Source organism: Myxocyprinus asiaticus, chromosome 3 (genome assembly GCF_019703515.2).
Source record: "Myxocyprinus asiaticus isolate MX2 ecotype Aquarium Trade chromosome 3, UBuf_Myxa_2, whole genome shotgun sequence".
In the NCBI taxonomy this organism is placed as follows: domain Eukaryota; kingdom Metazoa; phylum Chordata; class Actinopteri; order Cypriniformes; family Catostomidae; genus Myxocyprinus; species Myxocyprinus asiaticus.
Genome location: NC_059346.1, coordinates 4,024,598 through 4,044,543, shown reverse-complemented (window position 1 = coordinate 4,044,543; position 19,946 = coordinate 4,024,598). Strand labels below are relative to the sequence as shown.

The 19,946-nt window shown below is 38.9% G+C and overlaps 1 protein-coding gene across 3 annotated transcripts in view; it reads left to right on the top strand.

The window, feature by feature from the left end:
* Window positions 1-773: 773 nt before the first annotated feature.
* Window positions 774-19,946, top strand: part of LOC127423548 (multivesicular body subunit 12B-like) — a 36,513-nt gene continuing 17,340 nt past the window's right edge. The window contains exons 1-2 of one of the 3 annotated variants that reach the window (XM_051667981.1): window positions 774-985; window positions 8,338-8,460. In XM_051667981.1, the coding sequence (XP_051523941.1) occupies window positions 8,347-8,460 (114 nt within the window). In that variant the 5' untranslated portion in view covers window positions 774-985; window positions 8,338-8,346. The other 2 variants (XM_051667973.1, XM_051667988.1) reach the window with 2 other exon arrangements.

Below are 19,946 nucleotides of genomic sequence, written 5' to 3'. Positions count from 1 at the left end.
CCCTCCAGAAATTTACCCCATTCGCTTCCATTGTAAGTGCCTCACTGTAACTTCGATGTTTGCTTTTTTTTTTTTTTTTTTTTTTTTTTTTTGAAAAAGAGGACCAGTCAAAATTAATTTTTGTGGTAATCAACATTATTCCACAAATGCTGTCGATTGAGTTTAACTTGTATTGAACCTGGAATATTCCTAATAAGTAAGTATTGTTCATTGTTTGTTCATATTAACTAATTTAACTGACTAATATTAACAAATACAACCGTATTGTAAAGTGTTAACAATTGCAGTACACAATATAAGAAAATGCTATTTAAAATAGTTTTAGACAAATAAAGTGTCAGGACACTGCTTGGCCATGCTTGAAATTTCATGTCAGCTATTCACATAGCTATGCATAATTGTTTATTTAATGCAACAAAATCAATGAAAACAAAAAGTTGGCCAGAATATGTACAAAAGGGAATAAAAATTAAAAAAAAAAAAAAATTATTTAAAAAATTTAATTTAAAATTTAATGTCAAATTTACATATTTTAAACAGGGCCTATAAACACAACAGCTTGTAAAAAAATATATACCAAAATAAACAAATATAAATATATGGAAAGTATTAACACACATCTAAGAGAGCAGATATTTGCAGATAGGATAGTTTGGTTATTTTGCAGATTAATTGCTTATATTTTATTTTTACTCCGTGAGCTTTACTGTTTGCTGATTTTATATACAATGCACGCGCACACACACACACACACACGTCTTTTTACACTTCCAGCGACTAGGGTTTGTAATGGCAGCTTCTCGGGACCCCTAAACCACTCTAACAAATAAGGGAGAAATGCGTCGATTAAAATGGACTAAATCGTTAAAAGGAATATTAACACTTCAGCTGTGAACCGAATTACAGACAGAAGAGGAACGGGCGGGATATATTTCTTCACAGCGCCAGTCTGTGTGTGTAAAGCGTATTTGTTGACCGCACTGGGGTAAGACAGACGTCCATTACCATATTTGCTTCTGTTGCTCAGCTTGTCCGCGCCGCTGCCGAGCAGTCGCTCCCCCTCCCGCCGCATTCCCTCTCGCTTCGCCCTCTCTGCTTTCACGCACAGCCGAGGCTCCTGCGGCCTGCTGTTACCGCTGTGCGCTGCGGGCATGAAAAGCTGCTTTTGTCCGAAACGGAAGGACGCATTGCCGCATTTTACAGTTAAGTCGACGCACACTTTAATGTTTGACTTGTTTGTTGCTGAAAAATGTGGAATTTTGGAAACTGCTTTAGCTTGTTAGCATGCTAGGCTAAACACTGAACCTATATGGAGTCTCCTAGCAACCAGGGAGTCAATGCTAATGGGTAAATATTCAGGTTTTTAAATTGTACTATGCAACAAAAACATTTCCTTGGATAAAAACAAGTGGTTCTATGTTTTAAAGTAGTTGTGTATTGTGTAGTATGGCAATATTTGGGGTACCAGTTAATGCTGGGTTGTTAATATTATTGTAAATGCATTTTTAAATATTATTTTTGTGCTTTATTTTCTCAGATAACTATTTGGTAATTTATTAACCCTTGTGCGACCTTTGGGACATTTTTGTCTTTGTCTTTTTCATTTTAATTTTTTCGATCATTTTAGTTGTTAATGCCAACGGCATACATTTTGCCAAAGGTGTGTATTTTGGGGGGAATTTTGATATTTCAACCTCAGTTCCTATAATAAATCTATAATACACTGTGTACACAAAATAGTTACACTCAGGACCTTCAGGACAAAAATGTCCCCATTGAAACCCATTAAAACTGCAATATTTGATCCCAGTGCCATTAAAGCATAAAATCATGAATTCTATGATATTATGCTTTCATTCTGGAGCCCTGGCTTCAAAATTAATTTTTTTTAAATATTTTCCAGCCTATGGAGCAAATACATGCTTTTCCCCTATTTTCTATTTGCTGTATTATATAGCACTGCAGGCCAATTTAATAAATGATGCAGCTAAATGTGTGTGGGTGTGTTGGTATGGATGTCAGAGTGTGTTTTGTATGTGTGTATTGAGAAATGTGTGTGTGTGGAAAAACAACAGTGGCATTATATAAACAAACTGGCATTTAAAGGGTTAAAATCCTGAAAATGAATGAATATTTGGTAGTTATGATCAGGACTGATGTTGGTTAAAAACTCATTAAAAGTGGAAAATATTATTAATATATCATATTATTATGGCACTTGTTTGACGCGGACATTTTTGTCCTCTAAGGACCTCTGAGTAGCTTTTATAAATTGACGCACAAGGGTTCAATATTAAAAATGGTCCTAGATCATGGAAGAATTTAAATATTAATAGTTGTCTTATCTATTTACTGTAGAGAGCAGTGCTTGTCTATTTTGGGGAATATTACATAGGCTTGGCAAGATCAAAATTATGGCATGTAATATCAGTTTTATGTTTTATCATGATTCAGATTTTTGATATACATGAACTATTGTAATGTACCATGGTAGTACGATGGTGTTCTTTAGAGTATCTTGTAAATATAATTATAACCATGAATAAATATGTTGGTTATTATTCAGTCATTGTACATTTTGTGAAGGGAATCTCCAGTCTAGTAAACACATTTACATTCCCTTATTTGCCTATTTCACTGTTGCATTAACATAGCGACTGGGTTCATTCATATAAAGAGAGTGGATTGTAATAATAAAAGGTTATGCAATAAGAATCAGGTGCTGTCTTATGATTTGGCTATTTGAGTATGATCAAATTGAATTTTCAGATTTGATATGCACTGAAATGCCTAATGAATTTGAAAAGACAGGCGTGTGTCTGTTTGTTGTAAAAAAATAAAAAATAAAAAATGTAATGGTTTAGAATAATCACATTTTAAATAAATGCAGCAATGTTCCATTTGGGCAGGCATCCTAATTGGTGAGGACTGAATTGACTTTCTTTGTTGGACCAGACTTTTCTGTTGGCAGTTGCGCCAGCATCTGTGCCATCTGAGGCTGTTCTGCCCTGTTGGGACATGAGTGATGTGCAATGAGATCTGACCCTGATGTCTGAGGGGCAGCTCAGAGTCTGTCCTGCTCATGTTTCAGAAAGGGTGATGCATCTGCGGTTTAAAATGAATGCTTTGATGTGCATGCATTTATGACGATTCATCTTAAAGATATTTTTATCCGTTATGACACAAGGCTGTGCATTAACAGTGATTTTACTGCATGTCGAGGTGTTGGTAGACCCCTAAACCCCCTTTAACGATGGTTAAAATGTAAAACAGTGGCAAGAAAAAGTATGTGAATTTCGTTTTCTGCATTAATTGGTCATAAAATGTGATCTCATCCTTATCAAAGTCACAAGTATAGACAAACACAATGTGCTTAAGCTAACAACACACAAACAATTATAATCTTTCATTTCTTTATTGAACACATCCCATTAAACATTCACAGTGCTGTGGAAAAAGTAAGTGAACCCTTGGATTGAATAACTGGTTGATCCTCCTTTGCCAGCAATAATCTCAACCAAGTGTTTCCAGTAGCTGCGGATTAGACCTGCACAATGTTCAGAAGAAATTTTGGACCATTCTTCCTTACAGAACGTGCTTCAGCTCAGCCATATTCTTATGATGTCTGGTGTGATCAGCTCTCTTGAGGTCATTCCACAGCATCTCTATTGGGTTAAGGTCTGGGCTCTGACTGGGACACTCCAAAAGGTGGATTTTCTTTTTTTGAAGCCATTCTGTAGTGGATTTACTTCGATGTTTAGGGTCATTGTTCTGCTGCATCACCCAACTTCTACTGAGCTTCAGCTGGCACTCAACAACCCTGACATTATCCTGTAGGATATCTTAATAAACTTGGAAATTCATTATTCCCTCAATGATGGCAAGCGTGCCAGGCCCTGAAGCAGCGATGCAGCCCCAAATCATGATGCTCCCTCCACCGAACTTCACTGTTGGGATGATGTTTTCGTGTTGGTATGCGGTGCCCTTTTGACGCCATACATAGTACTGCGTGTTCTTCCCAAACAATTCAACCTTAGTTTCATCAGTCCACAAAACATTTTCCCAGTAGTGTTGTGGAGTGTCAAGGTGGTCTTTGGCAAACTTCAGGCGCACAGCAATGTTTTTGTTGGAAAGCAGAGGTGGTTTAAAATGCATGTGATCACTTTGGGCTCGTAGTGTAAATGCTCAACCCTTCGAATGAGTTTGAAGCATCGCCTACTGACCTGTCAATCAAATGCTGTGCAATTAGGACCAGATGTAAACTGTGATGTGTTTCACCTGTCCACTTGTGATTGGATCTTTCAAAGCACATCTTAATACCAGATGTAAACAGCCTACTGTATGTGATTTCCCTTTCAGTAAGAGCAGCATTCCTTCCCTGTTAAAAAATGCAGTCTATTCCTGTTTGCTTTTCACACTGTTGACTCCAGGGATTATCATGTCACACCATTTTTTAACACTCTCTCTGGGCTCTGAAGTTCTCGCATGCTCTCAGTTTGATCTCGCCCTCCCTGTCTTAGCCACTGTCTGCTGTTTGACTTGCTGCAAGCTGCTTCCATGAGCTCCAGTGATTTGACACAGCTTCATTGTGGCTTGTTTTGGATCGCGCTGAGGAGCGGCCTGGTTTCCAAGGCTTTTAACTCCATGCAAAGACTGCGTTTAATTTGTATGCGACTACATTACTTTTTTTTTTTTTTGTATATTTTCTTGCTACTTGTAAAGCGACCTTGAGTTTGTAGAAAGGCGCTATATAAAATAAATGTGTCATTATTATTATTACTCTTTAGAAGCTCAGGAAGGATGAACCTTGGTTCCAAATCAGTGCAGTGTTGAAACAGCTCAGTTGATTTGTGGGGAATTGATTGTGATAAAGACAAACTCGGCACGATGGAGACGATATCAAGAAACCTCGATAAACCCAGCGTCAGTGTCTTTTGTGGTTATCACAACCGTGCCAAGCAGTTTCTTGCCTGAACTCTTTGTTTAATCTGGTAATCTGTGGTAGACGTGCAAGTTTCCTTTTTTTACCACTCAAGGCTGTTTTGGTTTTAGAGGAACATGCACGCTCTTGTTCATCATTGCCTCTTGGATGATTTGGAAGATTGTTTACAGACATCAAACAAAAAGATTTTGTTATCATAATCCTGCTAAATGTAGAGTCTTGTCATTAAGATTTCCTTCTCTTGATATTGTCAATCCGTTATATTAAAGGGATAGTTTGACCAATAATTAAAATTTTGTTTTTGTAACCCTTGTTGTTCAAAGCTCATATGGCTTTCTTCTGTAGAACAAAGAAGTTTTGAAGAATGTTAATGCTGCTCTTTTCCATTCAATGAAAGTAGCCAATACAGTGACCACAGGCTGTTAAGCTCCAAAAATTACAACACCCCCCCCCCCCCCCCAAAAAAAAACACCAGAAAAGTGTCATATTAGTCAATATTAGTGGTCGACCGATATATCGCTGAGTCCGATAAATCGGCCGATATTCTGATTTCTTTAATTATAGGCATCGACCAATACATTTTCCCGTTTGGCCGATTTCTTTCTTAGGGCCGTAAGGGCGCTGAGAATCGCCTGCTTGCATGTTAAGCATCTGAGGCATGTAATTGAGCAATCGCAGTTGTTTTTTTGTTTTGTTTTTGTTTTTCACGTGCCATCATGTTACTACAATAATAGTAACTTTGAGCTCAGGTGCGTCTATGGCTTAAATGAGACTGCAACACAGTCTCATTTAAATTGCCCGCATATCATAGGTGCCATAGACACGCCTGAGCTCAAAGTTAAAGTGCTCGTGTGTTTCACTCTCCCTCTCAACAGTTCCCTGTAACTTTTAACTGTCTTGTCTAATGATAAAAAGGCAAATATCAATGAAACTAATATCATATACTATCTGCAAATATGCAGATATCTCGTTTAAACAGATGTAATAAACAAACCTCACAAAACTTAGGAAATCCAGCGTCCTGTGAAGCACTCATACAGTATTTCTCCCTTTAAAGCAAATTTTCTGTCACCCTCTCCTCAGCATTTCCCTGTAACTTTTAACTTTCTTGTCTAATGATAAAAAGGACAATATCGCCTTTGGACCATAACGTTTTTTTTTTTTTTTTCCCTTTTTCTCCCAATTTGGAATGCCCAATTCCCAGTGTGCTTTTTAAGTCCTCGTGGTCGCATAATGGACATTGTAACAGAAATGGAAGAATCGAATTGAGAGCTTGTGAATCGGAATTGAATCGGAGAAACTGTATCAATACCCAGCCCTATATGTTGTAGCCAGAATGGCATTCACAACCCATTTACTTCCATTAACATGAGAATGTGTTGCTTGGAACCGTTGCTTGTCTGGTTCATTGTGTCGTACCCTCTAAACTCTTGTTCTATTCTACAGAACAATGAAATCTGTTCAAACATGTCTCTTGCACTGTGACTTTGTAAAATTGTCTTCATATTTTGGCAGTGTTGTCATGTTTTATTCTGCTCAGAGATGTTTGGATATTGGCTTGCATAAATGTGGGTATTGTAGCAAGTGTTGTGACATTCCAGATGTTTTTAAATGGCTAATGAACTATGGAGGCCATTTTGGCAGCACTTTTATACTAGGTCTGAGATATTAAGATGTCAGTAATGTTGTGAAACCTTATGAAACCATTGTTCATCCTCCAATGTTTAAATATCCAATATCCTTTGCTAACCAACTGCAAATTTTAAGTAAATATTACAGGCATAATATAGGTTAATATATTAAAGGTTCAGAATGGATTAGAATAATGTTTAGCTATTTTTTAACAGTAATAACACTATGTAACACAATTTTTGTTCCTGGTTAGTAAGTGTTATTTCCTAATTGCTTATGCCTCAAAAGTATAGAAAATGGCCATTATGCCCCACAAACTTTGCTTTTGTGACCAGGACAGTAATATTTTGAAATATACCTATTTCCAATGAGAAAACAGGTGAATTTGTGTCTTTTCGTTCACAAAAAGTCTGAAAAACAACAACATATGAATCCAAATTAACATGTATTTATACTAAAGTAATACAAAAATGACTACAAAAGATTTAGAAGTGAGCAGTTTTTCGAGATTTACGATTATACTGTAAATCACTTTCACGAATCAGCCCCTAAATGTAGTCTCCCTTCATTTTCTCATTATACTGTCCTTGGTAGCGGCGTTCAAAGTCCAGTGTATCCTGATGGAAGTGTTCGCCTTGCTCCTCCGAGTACGCTCCCATGTTCTCCTTGAATTTATCAAGATGAGCATCAAGGATATGGACTTTGAGGGTCATCCTACAGCCCATTGTGCTGTAGTTCTTCACCAGAGTCTCAACCAGCTCCACATAGTTTTCGGCCTTGTGATTGCCCTGGAAGCCCCGAACCACTGCGACAAAGCTGTTCCAAGCCGCTTTCTCCTTACTAGTGAGCTTCTTGGGGAATTCATTGCACTCCAGGATCTTCTTTATCTGTGGTCCGACGAAGACACCGGCTTTGACCTTTGCCTCAGACAGCTTAGGGAAGAAGTCTTGAAGGTACTTGAAGGCTGCCGACTCCTTATCTAGAGCTCTGACAAATTGTTTCATAAGGCCCAATTTGATGTGCAGTGGTGACATCATCACCTTCTGGGGGTCCACCAGTGGCTCCCACTTGACGTTGTTCCTCCCCACAGAGAACTCGGTCTGCTGTGGCCAGTCCCGCCTGTGGTAGTGCGCCTTGGTGTCCCTGCTGTCCCAAAGGCAAAGATAGCAGGGAAACTTGGTAAAATCGCCTTGGAGACCCATCAGGAATGCCACCATTTTTAAGTCTCCTATGACCTCCCAGCCATACTCATCATTCTTCAAGGCGTCCAGCAAGGTCTTGGTGCTGTTGTAATCCTCTTTGAGGTGCACCGAGTGAGCCAAGGGAAGAGACTGGTACTTGTTACCATTATGGACCAGCACGGCTTTGAATATTACTTTAGTATAAATACATGTTAATTTGGATTCATATGTTGTTGTTTTTTCTGACTTTATGTGAGCGAAAAGACACAAATTCACCCATTGTCTCATTGGAAATAGGTACATTTCAAAATATCACTGTCCTGGTCACAAAAGCAAAGTTTGTGGGGAATAATAGCCATTTTCTATACTTTTGAGGCATACGCAATTAGGAAATAACACTTACTACCCAGGAACCAAAAAAATAATAATTTGTTACACGGTGTAATTTAATGCTTTTGAAAAATTCAAACTAAACAAACACTATTCATGCAAATCTTCCAGCCTGCAGGTTTGGTTGCATGTCCTGTCAAGTGTGTTTAGTCTAAACTTACATTTAAATTTGTAACACTCTTGTTTCCTCAGAACTTCTCAATGATGCCTGAGGTACGGGACCTTTCTGATGCCCTGCCAGAGATGCCAATGGACCCAATCACTGGCGTAGGAGTTGTGGCCTCAAGAAACAGAGCTCCCACCGGCTATGACGTGGTGAGTGTCCTTTACTGTCAAGTTTTTAAGACGCCATGTAAAGATAAATAAGTGTCATTTTAAAAATACGTCTCGAGACACCTGCATTCTGTTCCATTCCAAGATTTATTTAAGTAATAAAGAGTTATGTCGGTATTAGGGATGCACCGATATAGCATTTTTCTGACCGATACCAATTGAAACAAAAAACCTATAGACTGATACCGATATTTTGCCACTTACCTTATTTTAAGGAATTATGTTTAAAAATATATAAATAGGTACAAAATCTTTTTTTACTGTTCTAACAATAAATAATTTCCATTGAACATGGATTGGATCTGTTGAACACCATGACAATATTTGAAAGAGAGCCACACGCATTTCTACACCAGTGCGGTGTTCACGTTCAAACCATCTAACGCTGGTATTACCGCTGGTTGGACGCTTAAGTGGTACTATGGGGTAATTTTCATTAAGCAGAAGCCTACACAATAATGCAAGGCAGCTTGATTTCAAACTTTGAACTTTATTTTTTTATTTATTTTAACAAAAAATTCAAATGAAACTGAAAATAATAGTGCAATGAAAATGTGTGTTGTTCAACTTTTTGAAAGATGGCTTTTCAACAGTTGTGAAGGGCAACATCTCTTTGGCAACGAACCTACTTCATCCATGCATTCTTTCCGTCATGGGTTACCGGTCGGATATTTTGTTGTCGGGGCAAATACATCACTTAATGTGGGTTGTTGTGGGTTTAATGTTGGTGTTTTATTACCTTTCATTCCAGGACCCCGTTTAGCTGCTTTGGAAGGGTAATGACTTTAAATGTGTGTGAATACATTTCTTTTATTCCCTCCTAGGGCTGGGCGATGTGCAAGAAATATATATATCAGAATATCCAATTTCATCGTAAACCCCCAGCTGAGGGATCGGTGAATATTCTTGCTTTAGTGATTTTGCATTGAAAATTTAATTCATTTATTTAAAAAACGAAAAACTTAAACCAAAAACATTTCTAAATTCAAATTGCACTTTAAACAAAACGAGAAAGCAATTCAAATAACGAAGAAAATGCTCTTGAAAATCGTATATAACCACCTCTCCAAGTATCCATTTACATTTATGCATTTGGCAGACGCTTTTATCCAAAGCGACTTACAGTGCCTTTATTACAGGGACAATCCCCCTGGAGCAACCTGGAGTTAAGTGCCTTGCTCAAGGACACAATGGTGGTGGCTGTGGGGATCGAACCAACAACCTTCTGCTTACCAGTCCAGTGCTTTAGTCCACTACACCACCACCATAATAATCACTGAAATATAAATCATGGTTCGAGGTGAACGTGTTTTTGTATTATTTTATGATTTAATCACAGATGTATAGTCTATATATAGAGTGACCCTGCAGAGTTGCGTTCACAATGAACTGCTCTGTGGAAATAAAGCGAACTGAACTCAAAGCACCTCCTGAGCTGAGATGTCTGAGGTCATTTACAGCATTCTCATAGATGATACTGTTCTTGCAAAACATTTTCAGAAGACTGAAACAATAAAGAGTGAGAACCCTTTACATACGTGTGTTCCACGAGACTGCACGCCTCCGAACAAACAGCACATCAGACATATGCATAGACAGCTTTTCTGTCATCTGTTCTTAAAAATATAATGAGGTGTTTCTTCAAGCGCATGTCTGTGTGTCTAACAACATTTCTTGCATCATTCTGAATCCGAGATGTCTTACAGTTACCCACCATGCACATTATATTCGCTACCTGCAATTAAACGTCTTCTGTCATTGCTCGTACTTTGCTGCCTGTATAATTTGATACGTTGGTAAAGAACATCTGGCTTTCAATTGCATTATTTAGGTTCATTTATCATGGGTCGCAAACTCTTCATTAGGCAACTATTCTTTATTTAAGGCTATTCTATTCGTTAGGCTATTGTATTGATATTGGAAGTTCCATTCATGCTTCCCCCTATTACCTGGTATAAAAATTTCACATAATAATTGTTTCTATGTTTTCTTGTTACATTTCAGCCTTAAGAGGCACTTTGTGCACAGTGCTAGGTAAAACAAGTCTGTTTGAGTGTTGAAACATGATGGGTCTTGTGTAGTTGTTGATATATTAAAAAAAAAAAGAAAAAGAACAATGCATGATGTACTCAGCAGGGGGTTTAGAGTTGGTCTCAATAAACACCACTGCATATTTGCACACAAACTGATCATCTCAGTTGCAGTGGTGGCCGCAGTTCAAAGGCGCTCACAATTCAGGCTGAGCGAAATATGATCTGTGTGTGGTGGGGCTGTTTTCCCAGCACCTGACTTTTAAATGCACTCTCAGCTATGCAGGCAAGATCTACGTAATCAAACCAGTAGGGAAATTCTAAATAATGCCACATAGCTTATTATCATGAAGACTGATGATTACACGATGCACCTCATTAATTGCCTGACATTAACATCTTTTTAGGCCCTAGAAAGTAGATTTCTGCTGTTCACTTTGTTGGTGTTGAGCATTAACCTTCAGAAAAAAGTTCAGGCATTGGTTGTTCCAATTATCTTTACGCACAAATTATATTTGTAATATTGATGAATTATATAGATTTTATCATTTGTATTAAAAAGATTTATAATAAATTAGAAGAATGCTGAAGAGAAGCATGTTCTCGGTTTAAGAGCCCACACATGATCTGGATCTACTTTGGCAACAGAACATGCAGTGGGATTGTTGTGTTTCATTTGGCTGTTCCACTTGTTGTCGTCACCCCAGCGCAAAGTTTAACAATGCTTCCTGTGTGGATTGCGAGAGTTTGTGAAAGCTGGGTCTGTTGATAGCACGCATTCCCACCCCTCATCTCCAACTCATTTCCATCTCAAAAGGCAGAACCACTGTACTCTGTACATAAAAAATCAATGCTAGAGGGAGAGATCTGTTGTTTCCAGTTCTAACAGTGAGCTATTTGTGTCTCTATCTGTTCAACATCAAATTACAGAGGACCGAGGACTGACCCTTGGGGAACCCCTGAAGTTAAAGCCTTATACCGTTTTTAGAACTGTATGGAATTGTCTCTTGTTTTGTGTCAAACCTGCTTCTAAGGCAAGTGAATGAGGTCATTATTATTTATTTATTGTTTAAAGTGAAATAAGTTAACAAAAGCCGAAGAAGTAGGGGTTTGATGTAGTTCAAAGTTGTACAGCGTGATAAAATAAGTAGCACTCAACCAAAACATGCTGAAACATTTTAGGGGTTGTTCTGCATATGTTAACACGTGTAAATGGTACAAATTATGCATGTACAGTTGAAGTCAGAAGTTTACATACACTTAGGTTGAAGTCATTAAAACTCATTTTTGAACCACTCCACAGATTTAATATTAGTAAATTATAGTTTTGGCAAGTCGTTTAGGACATCTGCTTTGTGCATGACACAAGTAATTTTTCCAACAATTGTTTACAGACAGATTGTTTCATTTTTAATTGAGTATATCACAATTTCAGTGTGTCAGAAATCTACATACACTAAGTTAACTGTGCCTTTAAGCAGCTTGGAAAATTCCAGACAAGGATGTCAAGCCTTTAGACAATTAGATTCTGATAGGCTAATTGGACTCAATTGGAGGTGTACCTGTGGATGTATTTTAAGGCCTACCTTCAAACTCAGTGTGTCTTTGCTTGACATCATGGGAAAATCAAAAGAAATCAGCCAAGACCTCAGAAAAAAAAAGAAGTCTGGATCATCATTGGGAGCAATTTCCAAATGCCTGAAGGTACCACGTTCATCTGTACAAACAATAGTATGAAAGTATGGGACCATGCAGCCATCATATCACTCAGGAAGGAGACACATTCTGTCTCCTAGAGCAGGGCTCAAAATTAACTTTTTTACTTGGTAGCACTGGTGCTCCCAACTTCAAAACGTTAGGAGCACCAGCAAACATTTAGGAGCACCCACCGAAAATTAAGGAGCACAACGACTACAATTTATATAATAATAAATAGGCTATGTATTAAAAAAAAACATCCTCACCATCAGCATTGGCATGTTCCACCTCAACATGTCCGACAAGGATGTTTGTGGGCTGTCCATCAAGCAGGATGCGGACATACACTATCACACACTCCTTGACAGAAAGGTTGGTGTCTCCATCAGTGATGAATGAGATGTACTGAGCTGACGATACTTTAACTGCGGTGTACTCGCGGATGGTATCTGCCATCACGCTGATGATGTTGGCACATGACTTGTCATTTGCGTACGTCATGTTGATCTCAACGCCGTTCATTTTCATGAGCTGCAACAGGGGTTCAAATTTAGTGAAGGCGAGCTTTTCTTTGGCGATGGTGTAGGCGGTTTTAAATTTCACGTTCAGCTCTACCAATTGAGCGGAACGTCCGGCAGCATCCTGACGATTAAAAGCTTCAACAATCGAACCTGATCCTGAATTCTTTGCCACACACTTGTTCCGGCATTTCTTGTGCTTGGCGCTCTCCCCGTGTTTAATCAAGCTCTCGCGCTTAAAATGTATGGATTCGGTGGCGAACGCAGTGTTACCTGCAACCTCTGTCCCACAGGCTTTACAGTGAACGCAGTGCATTGAGCCATTTTCATAGTCTTTCAAAGTGTTTCAGCCACTCTCTTCGAAAACTGTAAGCCGCCTTTTCCGCTGGTGGATCCACATTCACCACATGATCGCCATCACCAACTCCAGGAGTTATATTATCTGTAGCTTACAAAAGAAATCTCTGTGTTCTTTTCATCTTCTCTCTTCAGCTCTTTACATTTCGCGTGCTAGTTAGCTCCCTGACACGTGACAACGGAGCGTGGTGAAAGGGAGAGATATTATTAACCGGCTAATATTAACCAATCTAAAATCTGCATTAAAGGAATGTAAAGATGAAGTTTAATTGGTTATGTAACGTTGAATAGAACGGTGGACCAGTCACTGTATCAGCTCACAGCAGGCACATAGTGCAGTAATTAGCGAACGTTTTGTAGAGAAATGAAAACAGGTCATCCCACAACAATTATTTGCACTCGCACAAATGCTCCCAAATATATTTTGAGGTTGCACAGATTAAATTTCGGGAGCATATGCAACCAAAATGGTCGCAATTTCGAGCCTTGTAGAGATGAACATAGTTTGGTGCAAAAAGTACAAATCAATCCCAGAACAACAGCAAAGGACCTTGTGAAGATGCTGAAACAGGTAGACAAGTATCTATATCCACAGTAAAACCTATATCGACATAACCTGAAAGGCTGCTCAGCAAGGAAGAAGCCACTGCTCCAAAACCACCATAAAAAAGCCAGACTACAGTTTGCAAGTGCATATGGGGACAAAGATCTTACTCCTCTGGTCTGATGCAAAAATTAAACTTTTTGGCAATAATGACCATCGTAATTTTTGGAGGAAAAAGGGTGAGGCTTGCATGCTGAATAACACCATCCCAACAGTGAAGCATGAGGGTGGCAGCATCATGTTGTGGGGGTGCTTTGCTGCAGGAGGGACTGGTGCACTTCACAAAATAGATGGCATCATGAGGAAGGAAAATTATGTGGATATATTGAAGCAACATCTCAAGACATCAGCTTGGAAGTTTAAGCTCGGTCGCAAATGGGTCTTCCAAATGGAAAATGACACAAAGCATACCTCCAAAGTTGTGGCAAAATGACTTAAGGACAACAAAGTCAAGGTATTGGAGTGGCCATCACAAAGCCCTGACCTCAATCCGATAGAAAATCTGTGTGCAGAACTAAAAAAGCGTGTGCGAGCAAGGAGGCCTACAAACCTGACTCAGTTACACCAGTTCTGTCTGGAGGAAGGGGCCAAAATTCCAGCAACTTATTGTGAGAAGCTTGTGGAAGGCTACCCAAAACATTTGACCCAAGTTAAACAATTTAAAGGCAATGCTACCAAATACTAACAAAGTGTATGTTAACTTCTGACCCACTGGGAATGTGATGAAAGGAAGTAGTGATCCTAACTGACCAATGACAGGGAATGTTTTCTACGATTAAATGTCAGGAATTGTGAAAAACTGAGTTTAAATGTATTTGGCTAAGGTGTGTGTAAACTACTGACTTCAACTGTATAAAATAAATATATAAATATTTATATATATATATATATATATATATATACACTATATTGCCAAAAGTATTCGCTCATCTGCCTTTAGACGCATATGAACTTAAGTGACATCCCATTCTTAATCCATAGGGTTTAATATGACGTCAGCCCACCCTTTGCAGCTATAACAGCTTCAACTCTTCTGGGAAGGCTTTCCACAAGGTTTAGGAGTGTGTTTATGGGAATTTTTGACCATTCTTCCAGAAGCGCATTTGTGAGGTCAGACACTGATGTTGGACGAGAAGGCCTGGCTCGCAGTCTTCGCTCTAATTCATCCCAAAGGTGCTCTATCAGGTTGAGGTCAGGACTCTGTGCAGGCCAGTCAAGTTCTTCCACACCAAACTTGCTCATTCATGTCTTTATGGATCTTGCTTTGTGCACTGGTGCGCAGTCATGTTGGAACAGGAAGGGGCCATCCCCAAACTGTTCCCACAAAGTTGGGAGCATGGAGTTGTCCAAAATCTCTTGGTATGCTGAAGCATTCAGAGTTCCTTTCACTGGAACTAAGGGGCCAAGCCCAGCTCCTGAAAAACAACCCCACACCATAATCCCCCCTCCACCAAACTTCACAGTTGGCACAATGCAGTCAGACAAGTACCGTTCTCCTGGCAACCGCCAAACCCAGACTCGTCCATCAGATCGCCAGATGGAGAAGCGTGATTCGTCACTCCAGAGAACGTGTCTCCACTCCACAGTGGCAGCGTGCTTTACACCACTGCATCTGACGCTTTGCATTGCACTTGGTGATGTATGGCTTGGATGCAGCTGCTCGGCCATGGAAACCCATTCCGTGAAGCTCTCTACGCACTGTTCTTGAGCTAATCTGAAGGCCACATGAACTTTGGAGGTCTGTAGCGATTGACTCTGCAGAAAGTTGGTGACCTCTGCGCACTATGCGCCTCAGCATCCGCTGACCCCGTTCTGTCATTTTACGTGGCCTACCACTTTGTGGCTGAGTTGCTGTCATTCCCAATCGCTTCCACTTTGTTATAGTACCACTGACAGTTGACTGTGGAATATTTAGTAGCAAGGAAATTTCATGACTGGACTTGTTGCACAGGTGGCATCCTATCACAGTACCACGCTGGAATTCACTGAGCTCCTGAGTGTGGCCCATTCTTTCACAAATGTTTGTAGAAGCAGTCTGCATGCCTAGGTGCTTCATTTTATACACCTGTGGCCATGGAAGTGATTGGAACACCTGAATTCAATTATTTAGATGGGTGAGTGAATACTTTTGGCAATATAGTGTGTGTGTGTATATATATATATATATATATATATATATATATACACCGATCAGCCACAACATTAAAACTACCTGCCTAATATTGTGTAGGTCCCCCTCGTGCCGCCAAAACAGCGCCAACCCGCATCTTAGAATAGCGATTATATTATATTATATGAGATTATATTCTTCTCATCACAGTTGTACAGAGCAGTTTGGCCATTCTCTGTTGACCTCTCTTATCAACAAGGCGTTTTCATCCACAGAACTGCCACTCGCTGGATGTTTTTTGTTTTTGGCACCATTCCGAGTAAATTCTAGAGACTGTTATGTGTGAAAATCCCAGGAGCTCAGCAGTTACAGAAATACTCAAACCAGCCCATCTGGCACTAACAATCATCCATGTGATTATCTAAGCCAATCGTGTGGCAGCAGTGCAGTGCATAAATCACGCAGATATGGGTCAGGAGCTTCAGTTAATGTTCACATCAACCATCAGAATGGGAAAAAACTTGACGAGCATTCAAGGGGCAATGACATGTACATAACTGTATATATAATAACATGTCTCACAAACGTCTTTGGCTGTTGAATTGCATCTTGTTGTTCCAGTGTATCGTCCATTCATTTTTATAGGCTGTTATAAAATAATCTGTTAACAAATGTACAAACGATTGCATAATCAAAATATAATGCATCATATTTGTCATTATGTGAAGGTTAGCTGCCTAAACCAAAGAATGGGCACAACGTGCGTCAGTCTGTTCTTCCTTCAGGTTATCGTAGTAATCTTAGTAAGCGCACACCAGTTTGTTTAGTGACAGTCTGAACCGTCTATTTTCAAATCGCTTTCAGTTTTGAAGGCGCTGCATTCTGTTCCATTTAGCTGAGCTCTCTCTAGCTGTTTGAAACACTCGCCTGCTGTATAAGCGTTGAGTCCACTGCCACACGTGCTTGGTGTGTGTGTGTCCAAGTGTTCGCTCCTGTGGGAAAGCTGCAATGCTCCGTATTGTTGCTGTGATAATTCATGAAGCGTTCCATTCAACTCGAAGAGTCTGAATTTCCACCTTTCAACTGGGGAAAGTGCAACGGAATGACACTTTATGTCGGACTTTTAATTTGGAAACTGATGCGGAAATCTTCAACTCCCATTTAGTCGAGATGCAGTTACGTCACTTAGGGCAGGGAGGTTTTCAGTCAGTAACAAACATTCACGTTTATTGAATAATATCCATTAACGAGTCAAATTTCTTACATGAAATGATAATAAAGCGTGTTTAGCAAACGTTTTGCCGAGACAAGTGTTCAAAACACGGTTAACTACACTCTTTTGATTATAGTAACGATAGCAGTGCAGCGTCGTATATCAGTTTGGTTGCTATGAGACGTCTCTGACAATCAGTGTACCTCTCAAAATCACAACGTAATCAATCTCAAAATTAAAAATAAGTTTCCTCTTTGACACGTTTGTGTTTAGTTGTCAGGTAATTGTCACTGAATTTTGAATTAAATGAAAAGTCACATCATGCGTGATCACCATCGATCATCGTTTTCATGATTGTTCATTGCTGCCATGTACGAGTACTTGAGCACTCATGCCCATCCCTAATAAATATATATATATATATATATATATATGTAATTTTTGCTCTTACATGAGGCAAAAACTTTGCCACATAAAGACATCAATTACTGAGTGTACCTGTAAGTAAATGGGTATTAAATGTTTTGTTTTGTCTTGTCACACATTGTTTGTGCGATAGTCTTGAATGATTCTCAAATCTATTTATTTTAATTTATGAAGCAAACAAACACGATTTATGCCAAACTTGTGACATAATAATGAATCTTTTCTTTTTTCTTCTTTTCTTTTACTTATTCAGTTATGTGAAATTTCATGCTGAAGTTCTGAATGGATACCTTTGTCCTATCAGCAAATTCTGCATTTTAAGGCTTGCAACTTCTGGTTAAACTAACAAAGTCAACTGACACTAAGAAAATCAACAATTAAGTTTCTGGTACTATTTTATTACATCAGGGAACAGGAAATGAAGATAGACAGTTTTAGCAAGCCTTGACTTCAATCTTCCTCTAACCCACTGGCCTTGCATTTATGTTTCCTCTTTCTTCATGAGTTTTTTCTTGATGCCGTGTGCTCTGACCTGATTAAAGGGGCCAAAAGTTGTACCATGAAGCAGAGTGTGAAGCAGCCATGGGCAGGGAATAAGAAGACAACACTTTAGCCTGTTTTTCGAGATAAATGAAGTAGTTGACATGAAACTGTGGCAGACTTCTGCCTTTCTTATGAAGGAGGAAGCGGGAGCCGGGTAAACATCCAAACATAAGACATTTATTAACACACACTTTTCAGTGTCACCCATAACAGTGTGCTTTTCAGCACCCCCTTAACATAGACACACATAGCTTTGTGCGTCTCTCTCTCTCAAACTGAGGCTCTGGCTCCGCTTTATCTCTCTCCCAGCTGATTGTGAGAATTCTCCCCTAGCCATCCATCCTTACCGCTCGGCCACACCCTGCTCGCCACAGAAACCATTTTAAACAGCATTTTCTTTTCTTTTAAAATAGTTCTTTTATAATGATTGTGCATGCAACTTTTAGGGTCTCATTTTATTTAAAAGAATGAATATAATATTTTTACAATTAAATTATCACAGCAGAGGACCATTTTAAATGAACTAGTGAATTAGAGCTGGGAATTGATACAGATTAGATTCTGATTTTGGTTCTGTTTTTTCAGATTCAGTTTTATTCTGGTGTATTTCACTTATAATGACCATTTTGCATACATATGAAGCATTCCATACCACAACAAAATACTAACCAATTTGAGCAAACAACTGTCAAGTTATCAAGTAAGTATTTAAGATAAGTAAACAGTTAGTAATAAAAAACAAAGAAACAAATTAACAATTTAACAACAAAGTAAGCAATAGAATAGTTTTTAAGTTTTTAACAGCAGTATCAAGTATTCAAAGTAAAATTCAGAAATGGAAAAAAAGTAATGAGAAATTACTGGTGTTCACTGTATATACTATGGTCTGTTCGAATACTCGATTCTGATTGGCTGGAATGCGTGCAGTTCAAACCGTTGACTGCACAGGTAGTTCCGGTCAGTTTTAATCACCACTCAATATTAATGCGCTGTTTGTAACCCTAAAAACATAACATTACAGAGCAAGCAGAGTGAGCTATAGCAACTGAAAACATTTCCTAACCACTTTCATCAGCATAGCTAATATAATGGAATTCATCTTGTTTTGCACGGAGAGTGAGAGAAGGAAATCAGGACCTATTAATTGAGTCTTTTGTTGTCCGGCAAGGCGATGCAAGACGATTTAAACTGTAATGTGTTGTGTATGTTATGTGCTGAAGTGCCGCCTATAGCCTCTAGATTCCCACACGTGCTCACACACCTCTGACCCAAATGCTGAAGTAGAAGCACTGTTTGTTTACAGAATGCACGCAGCATTTTGCGAAGCGCTACCGTTCATGGACAAATTGCAATTTCATTCTTAATTCAGTCAATCGTGCAGCCTAGATAGATATCATACCGATGTCTCAGAGGTCAAAATCTGCAGGTTCCAGAGTGTTTTGAATGGTTTTCCCCTTATCATACAGTAAGTGCTACTTTTACTGTCACTGCCACGTTTGTAATGTCGGTTTTTCCACATTAATGTGAAAATGACAATGAATAAAAATTAAATAATACGTATTATCTGGAGTGCCAACCCCTCTACATTCTGTGGATATTATTATGCCTGGATTATGCATTTATATTCACAGTTTTGACCAAGTGTGTGGTTGCACTACTTTTTCTCTGTGTCTGAATAGGCAGAGCTGTAGATCTAATGACCCTTAAATAAAATTAACCATAATTTTTTTTGTTCTTCCAGTCAAAATTTGCACAGAAAAAAATGTATGACAGCTGTAACTAATCAATTCTGGCAAGTGACCGTGGTATAAGCGGGATAATCCACAGCTAGGTGTGCGTTAAACGATTTTAAATGCATGCTTCGCGTCGTATGGTTCTTTGCCTCCACGTCATGCATTTAAAATTGTTTAACGCACACCTAGCCATGGATTATCCCTTACTTAAAGAAAGTTGACCAGTCATGCCACCT